This window comes from Chelmon rostratus, chromosome 7 (genome assembly GCF_017976325.1).
Source record: "Chelmon rostratus isolate fCheRos1 chromosome 7, fCheRos1.pri, whole genome shotgun sequence".
Classification (NCBI taxonomy): Eukaryota; Metazoa; Chordata; class Actinopteri; order Chaetodontiformes; family Chaetodontidae; genus Chelmon; species Chelmon rostratus.
Window position 1 is genome coordinate 28,261,570 of NC_055664.1, and position 18,205 is coordinate 28,279,774.

At 46.0% G+C, this 18,205-nt stretch overlaps 2 protein-coding genes across 4 annotated transcripts; both read right to left on the bottom strand.

Moving 5' to 3' along the window:
- Positions 1-4,967: 4,967 nt before the first annotated feature.
- gpr171 (G protein-coupled receptor 171) lies at positions 4,968-10,938 on the bottom strand. 2 transcript variants are annotated; one of them, XM_041941207.1, is made up of 6 exons: positions 10,805-10,938; positions 7,747-7,839; positions 7,464-7,659; positions 6,998-7,204; positions 6,620-6,748; positions 4,968-6,292 (listed from the first exon to the last, which is right to left on the bottom strand). In XM_041941207.1, the coding sequence occupies exons 3-6, from the start codon at positions 7,632-7,634 to the stop codon at positions 5,765-5,767; spliced, it is 1,035 nt and encodes a 344-aa protein (XP_041797141.1). In that variant the 5' UTR covers positions 7,635-7,659; positions 7,747-7,839; positions 10,805-10,938; the 3' UTR covers positions 4,968-5,764. The 2 variants fall into 2 exon arrangements, with proteins under 2 accessions (XP_041797141.1, XP_041797140.1); XM_041941206.1 differs by having other exon boundaries at positions 4,969-6,292; positions 6,998-7,207.
- A 669-nt stretch (positions 10,939-11,607) lies between these two features.
- Positions 11,608-16,844, bottom strand: LOC121609441 (P2Y purinoceptor 14-like). Of its 2 annotated transcripts, none has more exons than XM_041941081.1 (4): positions 16,524-16,844; positions 15,642-15,813; positions 15,325-15,539; positions 11,608-12,989 (listed from the first exon to the last, which is right to left on the bottom strand). In XM_041941081.1, exons 2-4 carry the CDS (start codon positions 15,789-15,791, stop codon positions 12,275-12,277), a joined length of 1,080 nt encoding a protein of 359 aa, XP_041797015.1. In that variant the 5' UTR covers positions 15,792-15,813; positions 16,524-16,844; the 3' UTR covers positions 11,608-12,274. The 2 variants fall into 2 exon arrangements, with proteins under 2 accessions (XP_041797015.1, XP_041797014.1); XM_041941080.1 differs by having other exon boundaries at positions 11,612-12,989; positions 15,283-15,539; positions 16,524-16,833.
- Between the last annotated feature and the right edge of the window lie 1,361 nt (positions 16,845-18,205).

Genomic DNA, 18,205 nt, shown 5'->3' on the forward strand with positions numbered 1-18,205 from the left:
TTCCTACCTCAGTGATAACTACATTCCTGCATGTGGTCGCCGTTTAGGCACGACGGCAGTTTTGGTTCATTGTTGATAAAGTAAACACATCGCGTATCGTAGCCGAGGTGGAAAAATCTCACGTGATGAATTTGTGTCATCGTCCGCCTGGTGGAAGAACCACAAAAGTGTCAACAAACCATCACTGGCAGTTTCAGCTAAAATAAAAACACTAAATCAATCAATCCAGAACATTTAAACAAAGCTGTTCTGTTTTCATTCGCCGAGCGTCAAATGCCGACGCTTTGTCACGACCCTCTGCGTCTCAAACAGAAGAACAAGAGACCAGTTAGCCTCTGAATTAGCATCAAGCTAACCGCACCGTAAACCTCACACCTGGTTTCACTTATTATCAAAGATCCACAGACGTAAACAGCAACATAGCTAATGTAGCCCCCATCTGCTGTGACTTCACGGCTAGCCGCCGCGGTATCTCACCACAGCACCTGATACACCCGCAGGTCCAGGCCAGTCCTCCATGGACAGGTGTGAAGACAACACCTGTTAATGTTAGCAACAATAAATACGTAATATCTGGTTACACTTTCAAAAAAAAGCTGCTGAACGCTGGTCTGCAGTGGGTGTGTGGTCCTCCACCCAGACCTCCACCCGCAGACCGACTTTATTGCTCTTTATATTACATTTGTCCTGCTACCGTCATTGTCGCCCCCTGCTGGTGCTGCAGCTTCACACGCGCATGGACACAGTCAGGTGAGAACAACGTGAGGTTTCACCGTCTCATCGTTTGAATGCAGGACTGACAAAGAGCTCTGAAGGCTCGATGAGACTGAAGCATAATAATGCTCCGTATCTCTCAGTAACACTGTCAATAGATAATGACTGACATGTTGCCGTGGACACCAGGATGCATAAAGAAAGCGTCGGTAGCGTGCAGGAGGAGAGACGGCGAGGAGAAACAGGATGTGTGTGTTGGAGGAGGAGACGCTGAAATGTGACTGACCTTCAGTCAGAAATTGAAAGCAGTTGTGGAGCAGTGTGTGTGTGTGTGTGTGTGTGTGTGTGTGTGTGTGAGTGTGTGTGTGTGTGTGTGATAGCAGGCTTGCGGAGCTGTTCCCACGACACCAAACGACCTTCATCCCCCTCTTCCTCTCTCTCTCTCTATAAATGGGTCGTCTGGTGGCATTTTGGTGACCAGTCAGACTTAAAAAGGATATAAAGAGAGAGAATGAGAGGGAGGGAGAAGTGACAAGAAAAGCAAGAATAAAAAAATATTTAGAGACGAAGAGGAGGAGGAGGAGAAAAGCCTGTTTGGAGGAGATTAAAGAAATAGTTCTACATTTTGGGAAATAAGCATATTCTCTTTCTTTCTGAGGGTGAGACGTTCAGATGGGTATTGACCTCGTGTCTGTGTGTTCAGTCCACAGCTGGAGTCAGCATGTGGTTAGCCTAGCTTATCACAAAGACTGCAAGCCAGGGGAAACAGCTAGCCTGGCCCTGCCTAAAGTTAAGGGTGCAATGCGTAAGATATGACAGTTCTGATGTCAGTGTGCTGTGCTGCTGAGATATCTACCGAAGCTAACATGCTAGCCAGCTAGCTGCCGCCCATCCTGTTTGTAAGACCACTTTGTTAGCTTAGATAGTTTTAGCCCCCGTAGTTTCAGGGAAGGAACTTGTTGCAATGGTTGCAAAGGCTTGTTTGTCAGAAAGAGGAGGCGAATCCAACCCGGCCTCCTCTTTCTGTGGCGTCACCTCAGCGCTAACAGATGCTTTTATTGAGCATTTGCTGAATCGACTCATCGTTGTTCTTGGGAGGACTTTCTCCAAACTGGGACAAACTGCTTCTCCCTGGAGCTGGCTTTGTGTAAGGAAGCATTGTTGTGTCGAAACAGGAAAAAAAACAAGGAAAAACAGACCCAGACGGCGTGTTGGGACACGTGCATCCAAAGTTTGTCCTTCATATTAATTCCTAGTGATAGTAAATCAGTCCTACCACCAACAGAGCTAAAACTGTTAGCAAAGAGTACTACGTCCTGCAGCACTGGACTGTACGTTAAATCATTTCTGTCCTCCACCCAGTTGCTCAGATGAGGTCAGTGATGGAGGGACGCCTGTTATCTCTGCTTCAGGACAGAAGAACCCAGCTGACTCACTGTGAGAGTGTTGAGCTCCATATCTGGGAAGTGAGCTCATGTCAGAGTCTTCAGGGTCTAATTTTAGAGTTGTGTGTTTCATTGCAACACCAAGAGCACAGTGAGCGCTCACAGTCTCACACTCACACACGGTCCAGATGTTTCCTATCGAACGAGTCCGGGGAGACCGACGCCGGGTCGCCGCTACGGCAGCGAGAACCCGTCAGGAGAACGTGGAGGAACCACGGCAGAGAGGATCCAGTCGACATGGAGAAAGGTGGAGGATTATCAGTACAGACAGTGTAAAACACAAAGCATCATTTCAGCAGGACGGACTTCATGTTCTGTATGTTTTATGTGTCAGTCGTGGACAAAATATATCTTCTTATTAGACGAGTTGATACAGAAGATTTTACCAACACATGCACATAAACGTCTGGACGGGTCGCCTGCCAGCGACTCCCAAAACAACACATATGACCGCCGGACAGAACCGACAGCAAGCCGTCGTCGTCACGTCATTGCAGTCGTACCAAAACTACTTGTTTATGTTGAGGAAAAGTTTGAGGTTTGGTTGTAATTAATACATTACTGTTACCAATGTGATGAAAGATCTGCCCCCCCGCAGGGACAAACAGGACTCTGAGCTGTGTTTCATTCGCTGACCTTCCCAAAAGTAGCAGCTGCTGCAGCAGCCAGCGTACCAGGCTGAAGGCCGGCGGACACTTGTTAGGGCGGATGATACCAAAATACTTTGAGAGGGGAGCATATATGAGACCGATCAGTGTCATCGCCTCAGCGGAGGAGGCCTGTCCTCTCTCGGACCTCCCTGGACCCACAACTCTAGCAGACCTGGGTCCAGATGGCGCTAGTAAGAGCCAGGATCTTCATGATCTGCATCCCCCACTCTGCATTTTTTAAATGCTCAGTCTGGGAGCAGCGTGGCACAAACACTGGGAGTCTCTGAGTCCTCTGGGTCCTCTGAGTCCTCTGTGAGGCTCTGAGTCCTCTGTGAGTCCTCTGAGTCCTCGCTGAGTCCTCTGTGAGTCCTCTGTGAGGCTCTGAGTCCTCTTTGAGTCTCTGAGTCCTCTTTGAGTCCTCTGTGAGTCTCTGAGTCCTCTGTGAGTCCTCTGTGAGGCTCTGAGTCCTCTTTGAGTCTCTGAGTCCTCTTTGAGTCCTCTCTGAGTCCTCTGAGTCCTCTGTGAGTCTCTGAGTCCTCTGTGAGTCCTCTGTGAGGCTCTGAAGTCTCTCTGGTCAGGGGGTCAACACAAAGACTTTGAACATGGATGTCTTTTGTGTTTCTGGAGAAATTAAGTTAAATAAAAGGTGAAATGTTGTGAATATTTGACTCTGGAATAAAGATTTTAATAATAATATGAGTTCAACTGATCATGGAAGGTTAGAAACGCTGTAAAATGCACAATGCAGTCTGAGGGGGTTCCAGAGGGGGGCTCCGTCAGTCCAGGTCCAGTGTTTGGCATCAGAGGAGCGGAGGCTGCAGGAATCAGGGTGGTGGTGAAGCAGATCGGTGAGGTAGGACCTGGTTCTGGAGGATTTGATTGGACAGATTGTGGGACGGGGAGCTGATGGAGGATCTGGAGGAGGGTGTGAAGGTGGGCTGCAGAGTTCTGGATGTTCTGCAGTTTCTGGAGGACTGTGGATGCTGTGCCATAAGGAAAGCGGCTGCAGCCGCCAGGTGTGGGTGTGATGGAGGTCTGAAAAGGTTTCAGCTGCAGAGGTGGAGAGTGACGGGTGGAGACGAGCTGCTGGTGATTGGACGGAGGCTGGACGGGTTGGGGGTGTTCGGAGACAGACTGGAGCTGTCCATGTTGTTTTTACAGGAGTTGTGAAAGACTCTGGTGAGGGATTCGGGCCGACGATTCGTCTGATTTATGGCAGTTTTCTCTCAGGAAGTTGGCCGGCTGCAGCGATTTATCCGTCTTTGGACGCCGACGTGTTTTTCTGTTTGGTTTGGAGGATTTGTTTGGAGGCAGAGGAGACACGATGGTCTGGACTGACTTTCTGCGAGGTTTTGTCGTGTTTCTACACATATTTCCTGTTTGTTTGTTTCTTCAGCAGAATCCAATAAGCCAGTTTGAAATAATCTGATCTGATCTTCTGGTCCAGTGACGACGTCTCAGGCTGAAAATGCAGATTTCACAGATTAGAGCTGACTTTGTTTTTAACAGGCTGTAATTTGTATTTGACCTCACTGGGACATAATTAAGCATTATTCTAAGATGCTGCGGATAATTTCATCATCATCATCATCTCAGCGTGTCCACAGCACAGATGCATAGTTTAGCCTAGCTTAGCATAAAGACTGAAAGCAGAGGGAACGAGCTCCATCAGAAGAGTAAAGAACGCCGGCCGCGTTCATTGTTGGGGATTTTTCAGTTTACAGTTTGTTGTTATAACGGCATATTTTTCTGTTCCGATATATTTTTTAATTATTAATACACACAAAATGATTCCTCTTTAACAAGAATCTCTTCCTGTTAGAAGAACGTCCTGCATCACTTCATCTCATCAGACGAACGTCTCGTCATGAGTATCGTGTGTTTTTCTACATTATCGTCGTCATGGTGCAGTCGAGCATTTTGCTTCTGCTTTTGAGCTTTGTTTTTTCAGTCTGCACTTTAATTTTGATATTTATTAAGATTTATTAATAATCATCATTTTGTTTTTTGTTTCTTTTGTGCTTTGTTGTAATGGCTAAATATTTTGTGTTAGAATTATTTATGTTAGTAGAGTGTTGTATTTATGACAATCTGAAGCCGTCTGATGTTGTTCTAAAGTTTATAAATAAAGTTCTGTAGATGTGTTGTTGTAATTAGACATGTATAACTTATCTTGTCTCTTATCTTATCTTGTCTTATCCTTACTGTTTAACTGAGATCACAGTAAACACTCCCCTGCATTAACACTGATCAATGCTGCCACCTGCTGGAACAAATACAGAACAACACACTGAACTCCTCAGTTTATTTTTATCTGTTTGGGTGTTTGTTAGTTAGTTGTGGCTCAGGAGGTAGAGCAGGTCGTCTACTGTTCACAGGGTTGGCGGTTCAGTGCCCACCTCCTGTCCACGTGTCAAAGTGTCCTGAGCCAAGACCCTGAACCCCAGGTTGTTCTGCAGCCATCGGACAAGCAGTCCCAAATACTGGTCCCAAGGCCGGATAAAGGAGGACGGGTGTGTCAGGAAGAGAATAAAAATAATTCATAGAATTGTATTTCCTTGCTGGATTTGGTGGAAACAGATGATCTGGTGTGGTGACCCCCTCAATCTGGAGCAGGCAAAATAATGAGAACAGTTTCTTACTTCAAAATTTATAAGAGGACTAATAAAAATAAGAAATGCACAGTAGTTTCATGTTTTCACAACATTACAGATGTAAAGAACCTTCAGCAGAAAACGTTGTCTTGAAACACAAAGTGTTTCTGGTCCACATCTGGAGCTGTTGGAAGGTATATTTTAGGTTAGCCATTTCCATTCACTTCCAGTCTTTGTGCTAAGCTATGCTAAATGTCTGATTTCAACAGTTTCCTTGAAGTTTTCTGCATGCTTCTCTATTTCTGGTGATTTCTGGTGTGAAAATGTGTGAATCGCTGCTTCACAAACAGCAGATCTGAGGTTAGACTGCATCCTGCCGCTGTTCACTAGTTAAAGGCTGCATCCTTTCCTCTGCAGTCGGTTCCTGAGTGTCACCGACTGTCTGGTTTCCGCTGCAGGGGAGCATCCTGCGAACCGTCTGTCTGAAAGGTTTGTAGAGGTAGAAGAAGATCAGCGGGTCGAAGCAGAGGTGCAGCACGCTCAGCAGCAGCGTCGACTCCTTCCCCAGGAACAGCTGCTTCTTGGTCTGGCAGTCTGTGATGACTTTGGTCTGGGCCAGCGTGTACGGCGTCCGGACCACGTGGTAGGGCACGAAGCTGAGCACGTAGGCCAACGCCACGGCCGCCACGCTGCCCGCCGCCCGCCGGGCGTCGACCCAGAGTTTGGGTTCTTTGCGACTCCCGAGGAGCCTTTTGAGAGCCAGACCGCTGGAGAGGAGCACGGCGGCGGAGGCGTTGAGGAATAAAGCCGTGCAGAGGAAGACGGTGAGGGTGTGCCAGTGGAGGCCGATGTCCTTCTTCAGCGAAGAGCAGCTGAGGTATCTCTGCTCCTGCAGACACAGCTGACAGTTAGCTTTCCATCATTCACTACAAACGCCAGCTCAGTTCTGGGAACTGTACACAAGTCCAGCAGCGATTATTTAATCGAATGTTTCCTCGATTAATGTATTAATCATTCATTCATTCATTAAACTGTGAATGACAGACAATGGTGAAACTTCTCTTTGCCTCAAAAACATTTTCCTCCTGTGATGATGATACAACTGGATCAGACCGGACCTGATGGATATGATTTAGACCTGAACCGACTCCCGTCGAGGTTTTTAGTAACCAGGAGTCCACACTGAGCTCAGTTGTAGTCAGTAGTTTGACGGTACCTGTACTTCCTGTATGGGCAGAGCCATGTTGGGCACCATGATGAGCAGCAGCAGCATCCAGACGACCAGCGACAGCAGCCGGGCGAAGCCGACCTCCTGCAGCCGCAGAGAGCTCAGAGTGTGACAGTCCTGCAGGATAAAATACCCCCGAAAGGTCCAGATGTTAAATAAACGCGTCTATTGGAAATCACTATTGCTAACGAGTATTATTTTCATCATTGTATCTGTTTGACACATCAGGCATTATGTCAAACAGAGCATAATTGATGCTCATTTGTATTAACTGTGTGACTGTTATGCCTGGAGGTGAACAGCAGGTGGAGCTAATTCTCCACCTGGTTACATTGCAGAGGAAGAGGAGGACCTGTGCAGCCATACCTGCAGGTAGCGGTCTGTGATGATGAAGGCGAGGAAGGCGATGGATGCGTAGAGGCTGATGTAGATGGTGACGCCGCTGGCCTGGCAGTGAAACACCATCAGGCTCCACGGAGCCGCCCCGAGGTCCTTCAGGATCTTAATGGGCAGAGCGAGCAGCAGCAGGAGGTCGGCCACCAGCAGGTTCACCAGGTAGACGCTGGTGCTCTGCTGCTGCACAACCACAAATATCTTTCAGCACAAGAATTATTATTTTCTCATTTCTTTGAAGCTCAAGGAAAAATGTCTCATCTCGTCTGCTCTCACATCGCCACATTTTCCCTCACTTCATCATCATGTCAGGTGATCTCATATAATCTCTTTTGGTACCTCAGCTCGTTTCATCTTCACCTGCTCTACTGGAGCCGTTCACCACTGCATCAAATCACACTCTGACCCTCACCCCAACATCAGCCGGCAGCAGTCCTACCTTGGCTCTGGGACTGCGGATGAAGGCCCACACAGACAGCAGGTTTCCAGGCAGACTGATGATGAAGATGAGGATGTAGAGGACAGGGAAAGGTCCCATGTGGTCGTTGACGATGCACTGCTTCCCCTCCTCAGCCCCCCCGGTGCTGGAGTTGGAGGAAGGAGGCATCATAAAGAGCTTCAGAGCTCACCTGGAGCTGAAAAACACAAAGCACCTGTTCACTTCCATTCCTGTTGAATAGTTTCAGAAAATTCAAGAGGTGCAGGTTCGATGTTGTTCTTACTGTAGAGCGTTTGGAGGAAGTCTGAATCTTGAGCCTGTGATCGTGGTTTGGATGTCGAGCATTCAGTCACGGTGAGGCTCCGAGGGCAGAGGCCTGTGGGAAGGAAACCCACCTTTAAACCCTTTCAACACACTGAAGAGCCTGAAAACCGTTCTCTCATTATGCTTCTTAAAGGTCCAGTGTTCAGGACTTAGTGACATCTAGTGGTGAGCTTGTAAATTGCAACCATCAGAGCACACCTCGCCTAACTGCCTAAGTGTCTGAGCTCTTCTCATTGGTTTAAACTTGGTGGGAACCATTTGGAAAAAGGTGATGTCACAAGTGTCTGTGGACTAATCAGAACTGCAACATGTGACATGTGATGATAGTTGTGCGCTGATGTTTCGAGGCCGCAGCCAATCAAATCGCATCGTCACACTCAGACAGCTCCTCAGTGCTGAACTCTTAATCGCCGACATCGGAGGATGTTTTTGAGCATGAAGTAATAATATTCAGTATAGAAAGAAATACTTCTGATGTCAGATTTCTGCTCTGATTTCAAACTTCTGATCGCAGTTTAAAGTTTTAACTGTGGATGAATCAAGAAAACAACAAATCTGACACTTTCCTGAAGAAATCAACAGCCGAGTCACAGCTAGCTGCTAATGCTACGCTACACTACCCTCACTGCACTGAGTACGAGGAAAAAGTCTAAACAGGTACAGTACTAGTACCTCAGAGCTGTACTTCAGTACTCATCTCTGTGCGGTTTGAGCTCAACTGTTGCACAGAAACAAAACAATAGCTCGACCTCCTTTGGACGGGGAGGTGACAGACGTGTGCGAGCGGAGCTGCTGAACAGGATGCAGAACAAACTCTGCGGTCGCATTCAAACGCGCCTGCGACAGGAAGTTGTAAATCAAGACACTTTCCCTCGTTTCGCTCTAACACGAAGCAGCTGCTTCCTGCACGCAGGATTCACGCAGGTGACACAGGTAAAACCTCTCTGCTGCACACGAGAGTCCTGCAGTCAAAATGTTTCCTCAGCAAAAGTCTGTCAGTAGAATCAGGAAGATGTACAAAGTAAACTGAGAGCTGTTCCTGAACCACGAGGAGGACCTGCAGGGTTCTGGTCTCTCAGTCTGAATCACTGTCGGTGCTGCTGGCATTGAGTGAAGTCAGAACACACTGAAGTATTATTAATTTTAAATATTTCGCTGTGAATAAACGCCTGCAGATGATTCTAGGATGATTTGTTGGCTGGAAGCACGATGAGACTCCAGCATGAAGCCTGACCCCAGACCAGGTTCAACACAAACTGACAACAACACCACAGACACTGAATATGTTCATGTTTGTCTTTTTCCACTCATTGATTCATCGACTCATTGATTCAGCTGCTAAATTCATAAGCAAACACAGACTGAGCAGTATATAATGACCCATGGTTGGTTGGTTATTTCTTTATTTTATTTTATTTTATTTTAGTGACGTTTAGATTTAGATTTAACATTTGAGAGGACGGAGGAGCTTCACCTCAGCTGCAGGGTTTTAGACACTGACTGAAGCGTTGCCTCGTGGGGTTAAGGGTTAACAAATCCCACGAAGAGACCAAAACCAACAACATGTCAGTCAGCGCGGTGGAAATGATCTTAGTTCCTGTGAGAAAGCGTTCTGTAAACCATGACGACACAAACGTGTCTTTGTACGATTTAGTAACGAATTTAACGAGGTTAGAGGGGGTTAAAGGTCTGACCCTGAACCAGAATCAGCTTCTATGCCGTCAGGTGTCGAACGATACGTTTAGTTTGTCACGTACACCAAACGTTGGGGAGGAAAGGTCGAATGAGGCGTGGTGAAACTAAACAGATACAGAAACACACAGAAGAGAAATCTGGTCGTGTCATAAATTAACGTTAAAGTCTGTCTGTAAATACTGTCTGACTTCCTGTCCGTGGCTCGTTGGTTCCTGCTGAAGACGTAAATCTCAAATTCACCTCAAAAATATTTAGCTTCATGTTTAAAAAGCTTCTTTAATGTCCTCAAACAGCTGCTGCTGTAGCTTCTAACAGACAAACAGGAGGAAACGGAGCACCTGTTGGGACTATTTTCAGCGGTGGATGAATCCACATTTGGTGCTTGAGTGAGTGTTTGTTGCAGCAGGATGGTGTGTGTGTGTGTGTGTGTGTGTGTTGATGGTGATGAAGGCTCACTGATCTGAGGAAGACGATCCATCAGACTTTGGATAAACATTTGTTTTACAGAAAGAAAAGAAAGAAATCCTCGATAACATCTTGTACTGAGTCACAGAAGCTGCTGGAACAGCAGCTCGACAGGAAGTGACACCAGGGCAGCACCTGCATTAGCATTAGCATTAGCACAGCTACGTGCAGAGCAGCTGGATGATGTTTGACTGTCAACATTAATCATGAAGTGAGTCGTTCCTTCTGACAGCAACACGAAAATAACGCAAAGTTATGTTCATAAAGTCACGTTAGCTTAGCTTAGCTTTTTGAAAATCTGATGCGGTTAAAAGGTATGATTAGCTGGTGGAGGAAACTGACCAATCAGGAGCTCCAGTGTGTGACGCTGAATTAAAATTTGCTTTAAACGGTAAGTAGTTCATTTCTCCATCTTCATCGTTTCACTTGTTATTGTTGACGAAAAACGCGATTCGCTCAGAGGTTCAAAGGTTTCTGTTTATTCTGTTTCAGTCCTGTTTTTGTCGTCAGCTGATATTTTTCATCGTAGTTTTCATTGATAATAAACATGTTGATGACCTGAGCCACTGCAGGCCTGTGCTTCAGGATTTTAACGACCTGCTCGCAGACTCGTGAGGCTCCTGTTTGAACAAGTCCAGAAGATGAACTGGGTTCTTTGATAAAAGTCGATCAATCGATCAGTGAGCTTATTAGTTTTTCATTAAACGTCTTCTTCTTTCAGTTCCTGTGAACATCGTCATCAGTGTGAATGAGTGAACCTGCGTCACATCTCTGGTTTATGATGTGTGATATTTAATCACATCACATTTAATCACCAGTCAGTGAAAGTCTAAAAACTACCCTGGATTAACCCTTACCTCCTGTGTCGCCCTCTCTGAGGGCTTATATAGTCCTCTCGCAGGTCCTCAGACCACGTGTTGGGTCCCTGAGAACTGGCCAGGTCTCAACGTTCTGCTCCGGTCTTCAGGGTGCGTTTGATTCGGTCTGCTGGTGCAGATCATGTGCTCGGAGCTGCGGAAGCTGCATGTTGCTGTCGTCAGTTCGACCACAGGCCACGCCTCCCTGCAGCACACACACACACACACACACACACACACACGCACACACAGGTAGCTCTTTCCAGTAATTCAGTGGTAAATAAGGTTAGTTTCAAAATGACAATGACAGACTTCTTTAAAACTGACGGACGGACGGACGAAGGGGAAACTGACTGAATAAACAATGTAATGATTACAGACATTTGACCACACACACACACACACACACACACACAAAGAGGTTTCTTTGAAATGAGTCTGTAGGTGGCTGCAAAAACAGACCGATAGCTGATGTATAGAAATGATTCAACACCCGAACCCGAACATAAGAAGTGAGAGGTAACAGATAAAATGACTGAACGTGCGATGATGAATCATTTCCGGCTGTCTGAAGTTAACTAAGCTTCTGAGTGCCTGTGCTCATGTGTTTAATGTGTATTTGTTGTGACTGACTGTTATCATGCATGCTTATAGAGCTGCTGTCCTCTGTAATGACGCCTCCCGACACTGTGTTCACGCAGTTTTCCAGCCGCAGATAAAGATGCTAATGCATGCTAATACAGGGTGGAGCTAGCTTAAACATGTAAGACTGATGTATTTACAGCAGACGCAGACGTATCTCCTCTGGCTCACATCTGTAGGGCTGTGGTGAAGAAAAATAAAGATTCAACTGTACGTTTGTTCTGTAACGACACTTCTATTTATTTCTGTTTTCAGTGAACATGATTGGACAACAGTCACCGTCATTGTCTCGTCCAGATCAGACGTTCCCATTGTTGATGTGACTCTGTGGACGTGTCATATCATGATACTTTAATGCTACTAGCAATAATAATAAACAATATTTATAAGCAAGGAACCAGTATTCTGATGTAACGTACACAATATATAAGCCTACATGCTTTGTAATATATATGTTTTTTAATTACCGAGTATATCAATTTAATGACATTGTATATTGCACACACAAATAATGGACCTACTAATGTTCTCATCCAGGACGTCTACAGGTACTCAGACCAGATCAGTCCAGGAATAATGACCACATCCTTTATTTAAAGGTAATAACAAATTAGACATAAATAACTGTAGCTCCTCCTGCACATGCTCTCTGTATTTAGCCTCGACTAGTTTGGGTTCAGCTGTGGACGTGGCATCTCCTGCCGCCACACAGGAACGCCAAAGGACAAGAGTAGAAAACCCAACCACAGCCTGCAGCCCGGCATCTGTTAATGAAGCAGGATCCTGGAGTATCCGTCTGTCTGTGTGTTGGTGTCTGTCAGTTTTCAGCTACAACATGCCGGAGGGCTTCGCCATCTTGCCGAGAGTCATCTCCCCGTTGATTTTGGCGGCGTTCATCCGCCCGTCGCTGCTCCTCGTCTCAGTGTTTTCTCCATGCGTTGCGGCCTGCGTGGTGCTGAACGCCCTCCTCAGGCTCAGGTGGGCCCGGAAGGCTTTGCAGAAGATGAAATAGATGAGAGGGTCCAGGCAGACGTTCAGAACCGACACCATGATGGTCAGCTCCTTCAGGTAGAAGAATGCCTGGCTCCATGCTCCGTGCATGCTACTCAGGAAGGCGTAGGGAAGGCGAACCAGGTGGTAAGGGACAAAGCAAACACAGAAGACGCTGACCAGCACCAACATGTTCCTGCGTGACTTGGCGAGCTTCTTGGAGCTGGAGGATGCCGGCTGCTTCTGCTGTGCCAGGGACAACCTGCGGGAGGTGCTGTAGTAGAAGAAGACCAGGCTCACCAGGACGAGCAGGAAGATGGCAGCGGAGCAGGTGTGGATGACTTTGTACAACAGTTTGACCTGTTTGCTGTGCAGGACGTCGCAGCTCACTGTGTCGGGGACAGAGGCTAAAGTTTCCTGGGTGAAGACCGAGAGGATGATGTAGGTGATCGTCATGGACAAGAGGAAAACCCAGGTTACCATGGAGATGATTTGGGCGGTTCTCACTGTCTGCAGGATGTGAGTTCCTAAAGGATGGACGATCTTCAGATACCTGAGAGAAGAGGGGCAGGTGTCAGTGGATGAAGCACAAACAACACTGGTGCCAGACCAGACCACTGATGGTGAACACTTAAAGGATAACTTTGTTTTTTACAACCTGGACCTTATTTGTAGCATTGAATACGACCATTTACTCACCCAGACAACTTTGGTGGCATTTGGAGTCGTTTTGAAGAAATTAGCCCCAGAGGAGCGGCGCGTATATCCGTATAATGCGAGTACTCGGGGCATCCATGCGCAGCCTCTATATAACGCATAATCTGCAGAAACTCGTTCATATTCCAATATTTAGTTCTGATATGCTGGTGCTATTCCCCTCTGAGCCCGTGGTGGCATGTTATCAACATCCGGCGTCTCTAGACAACTACCTCTGACGTGGATGATGTCATTACCGAACGCGGGGCGCTGCGAGCAGCCAGCCACAACACGGCTGACTCTGCGGCGGTCGGCTACGAATACGCAATAACAAACCATAGCTGTGCCAAACTACAGCTAAACTAGCCGACCGCCGGCTCAGAGGGGAATAGCACCAGCATATCATAACTAAATATTGGAATATGAACGAGTTTCTGCAGATTATGTGTTATATAGAGGCTGCGCATGGATGCCCCGAGTACTCGCATTATACGGATATACACGCCGCTCCTCTGGGGCTAATTTCTTCAAAACGACTCCAAATGCCACCAAAGTTGTCTGGGTGAGTAAATGGTCGTATTTAATGCTACAAATAAGGTCCAGGTTGTAAAAAACGAAAGTTATCCTTTAACATGCCAGCATCTTTAAAATTCTTCGCTTCTCCAATAACATTGGATCTACAGTACGGATAAAGTTGGGGAAAGACCAACCAGGCCTCCAAACCACTTCCTGCACTGCCGGTAAAGGTTGGCACACGACATGGGATGTCATGAACGGGCTGATGTTCAAGCTCTCATGAGATCACTTTTGATCGACAACAAGGACAAAAATGGACATGAAACAGGTTCGTTTATATTTGTGCTGATAGCCGTGAAGCTGTATTTATGCATCATGACGTCTGCTTTGGGGTCGAGGGGGAAGTCAGGAGAACAGCTCTAAAACCACACAACATTTTCTGTCAGTGCGATGCGATCTATGGAGCTACGTGCCACAGTTCGACATAATGGAGCAGCAAAGTTGATCCATGCCTTCGTTTAGTGTCATTGATGAGACACTTTGGTGAATGAAGGCGTGCCGAGTGCAGATTAATGTGAAAAAAAAAAAATTTAACAATTGCAGCATTAGACTGCAACAACTGTCTGCGTTTGAACTCTTGTGGTCTTGCTAGCATCTTTGGCTGAAACAGGAAACCAGTCTGCGTGACAGTAAAGCTCATAATGGAGCAACTTGCGAAAGAGACTCCGCACAGTTAAATTCTCAAGAATCGCTGCTGACAAGCCGCTCTTGAAACTTGATGAACCAACAACTGGCTATGCTAAGATTAATAATTTTAAGTGCTAGCATGAAATAGAATAGTCGCCTTTCTGCCCTCGTCAAATTCCCACGTATCCCCAGTTTCGTTAAAACTGTCATTGTGTTGCACAGCTAGCTTTCGCTGAGTCATCCCAAATGTTCACACAGTGCAACTACGTCACTGACTCGTCAAAATCCAACATGGCAGAATCTATTTTCATGATAACGTTGCTGTTGGATAGCTGCTGTTTGCTAACATGTTAGCTATAAGAACATCATAAAGTGATTATATGTCAAAGGTGTTTGTTTTATCAGCTTGTTGCGAAGTTCTCCTGTCCCCTAATGGTAAAACGAAGAGTTCCTTCTTGATATGCAAACACATTAATCCTGAAAGTGCACAGAACTTTTTGGTGTTCAAAGTGTTGAGGGACAAAATCTGGAAGCAGCCAACCAGCGAACGACTGGGCAGCACCACTGAGTGAAAAATAAAGTCGTCCTTCCAGTCAAATGAGGCCGGTGGCGGTGAAGTATCCTCACCTCAACAACCCTGACTCATCTAACCACATGCAGTTTTCTTTGTTGATTTGGATGTTAGCGTGACACCCACCAGCAGACTTTTATGTTGAAACCACATCCTATTTGCACATTAGTGTTAGCAAGCTTTAGAGCTGCAAGTAAGTAGATTAGTTCCCTTTGGACACAATCAAGCAAGCTGTCCCCCCTGTTTCCAGTCTTTATGCATGAAAATTAAACTCTCAGCAAGAAAACAACTGATAATATTTCCCACAGAGGGTACGTCCTAAAATAACAATGACAAGCCGCTCTGTCCTTCCTCGATGCTGCCCAGCCGGTCCTACCTGTTAGCTGCGATGAAACCCATGAATAGGATGCTGGCGTACATGTTCAGGTAGAAGGCGGAGGCACCGAAGTTGCAGTAGACCTGGCGGACTGGGACAGAGCTGCTGGCGTAGTTAATGATTCGGATGGGAAGACAGAGGCTGATCAGGAAGTCGGCGGCTGCCAGGTTCTTCAGGTAGGTCACGCAGCTGGACGCCTGCTGTTGCGCTCTGCAGAAGTAAACCTTCAGGGTGAAGCCGTTGAGGAACAAACCCACCTTCAGAGGAAACAGGGAGAAGACGGGAACTGGATTTACAACATCTGCAGGATTCGACTGACGGTGTTTTCCTCCGACGTTCCTCAGACATTTGAGACTCACCAGAAACATCAGACAGTAGACCACCATGAAGAAAACATGGGCCGAGGTGTCGACCTGATCGCAGTGAGTCGAATTACAGATGTTTGTCTGGTTGGATATTGAGGACAGGTTGAAGGGCAGGATCCCTGGCCCTCCTCCAAGGCCACTCATGTTTCTGGATGTTCTAAGAGATCTGAACCCAAACAAATGATCTGAGGCGTGTTAGACAATAGTTTAAATATCATCTGTCTGCATATAGGAAGTGGTGAAGCTGATCGGGAAGTGACAGACAGCAGAGCAAACCTCTAGAGAACAGCCTGTTCACTAAAATACAGCACAGGTGGCCAGAAGTGTTTGATCTTGCAGTCAGATAAATCTGATATGTGAACCAGGTCTCAGAATCTGGCCTGGTCTAAGCTGGTCTACAGGCTAGTAAGTGGAGCTGATTCCCAAACCTGAAACAGGTGGGCTGGGCTTTCCTTTACTTCGACAAAACTGTGGCATTTTACTGAGGATCATTTGATGTACAACAATCTATATCACGGATCAGTACTCAGTACTATAAACACAGCCCAACATGGAGTTAAAGTATCAGTAGTACAAGTACACAAGTATTCTCAGCTTCATGGAGTTTTCTGTACTTTTACAACTGAATGAACATGAAGCTGAAAACCTGTTTGTACTTTTGAATGAAGGACTTTTACTTGTAATAGAGTATTTTTACATTGTTGTACTAATACCTGTACTCAAGAAAATACTCTTAATACATAAGAGTTTTAAATTCTAATCAATTAATAGAAACTCTTTTATGTACGTATGAGAATAATTTACAGTATTAACAGCTCGTGCATGAAGCAAATGTGTAGCATCAACGCACTGAAAGTACAAAGCACAGTCACCTACCTGTCTGTGTGTCAGTGTGAGTCTGACTCTGACCTGACTTCCTTCTACACAACGTTTACATCAGGAAGGACCGAACAGATGCAGGTGGGGGAGAAGAGCTGATGTGGTCCCACTGAGCTGGACTAAACACAGAGCTTGTGGTGGTAAACCGGTCTGAACCTGAACCACTGAACCGCTTCTTGAGCACTTCTTTTGGCTAGAGAAGACTGATGAAAGATGCCATGTCAAACCGCAACGACGATCCCTGAACAGAGGAGGTGGTCTACGACATGATTTATCAGCCACTCACGATGCAGTCCTGAGATCCCTCCCCAGGCGCCTTAATACCCCTTCACACCAGGACTGTGTGATCCTACCACTCACATGATGGCCAGGTGTGACACAAACGTGACTCAGTACATTTGATTGATTGTTGTTATTGAGCTCACTGCTTTTCTTGGCAAGGCCCACCTTATTTTGCTTTTGAAATGTTGCCTCTTGTTGATAGCCTTCATTGGCTGGGTTGGTTAGGGTAGACATATCAGGGAAAGCCAATCAGAGCACAGTAGGGCGGGTCTTTCCAAAGAAAACAGTGTGTGCACGCTGCCCTGTATCTACAGAAATGGTTGCAGTTACACACTGTGACCACTGGATGGAAGTGTACACACATGATTTTGAACATTTGTGTTTACAATTTGAACAGCTGACTGCTGTGTGAGGGTTTTATGGGCATGTGTCTGCGCTGCTCTCTACAGGAGTGTAGTTATGACATGTGACCTCTGGAGGGCAGCGTGCACACATGATGGTAAGCATTGGTAGTCATTCTAACAAGCACAACCAGAACCGCTGCTGTAACTGTGACAGTTTTAATATTCTCTGCTTTTTAACCTCTAACATTGACACAGAACCTGCTAGAGAGACAAGACATTACAATAATCAAGTCTGAATTAAACAAAGGAGTGAATTAGGGTCTCTGCATCAGCTGAGGACAGAAAAGACAGAATTTTAGTTGCGTTTTGTAAGTGGAAGAGGTTGATCTTGGTTCCTTTAACGTGCTGATCAGAAAAGAGTGTAGGCCCATATCTGAGACTCTTGGCTGTCAAACATTGTGAAATCACACATTGGTCGGATGTTACTATCACTCGATCAAACTAATGTCTAAATCTAATGAGCAGCGTCTCAGTTTTACTTACGACAGGAAATGACAGCCAGTTTTTCACAGCAGACAAGTAGAACTCTAATTCAGTCATGTAGGATTGATCATCTGCCTTCACAGGCACAGCTGAGAATCATCAGCATAGAAGTGGACATTAATTCCAGGACTGAGCCCTGAGGTACTCCACACTTCACCTGATGTTGATGTAATATTGTTATAGTAAACACTTTGATCTTTCAGATAAGTGAGGTTTTAACATGCGAAAGCCACATCAGAGACACCAAGCTGGTTTTCCAGTCAGTCCCTGAGAATACAGTGATCAGTGATGTCACAGAGCCACGCTGATATCCAGACTCTCACACCTCTGCAATGTGGCTTCAGTTTCCTTTTCTTTTTGCTGATGTCACAGATTCATCCCACTAATTTTAACTAATTTGTTTTATGACTTGTTGTAAGTACATTTTAACTTGTTGGCGTTCACAGCATATCAGCACTTTTTTTAATGTTGTGGCTTTCACAGATTTCTAACACTGTTAGAATTAAAAGG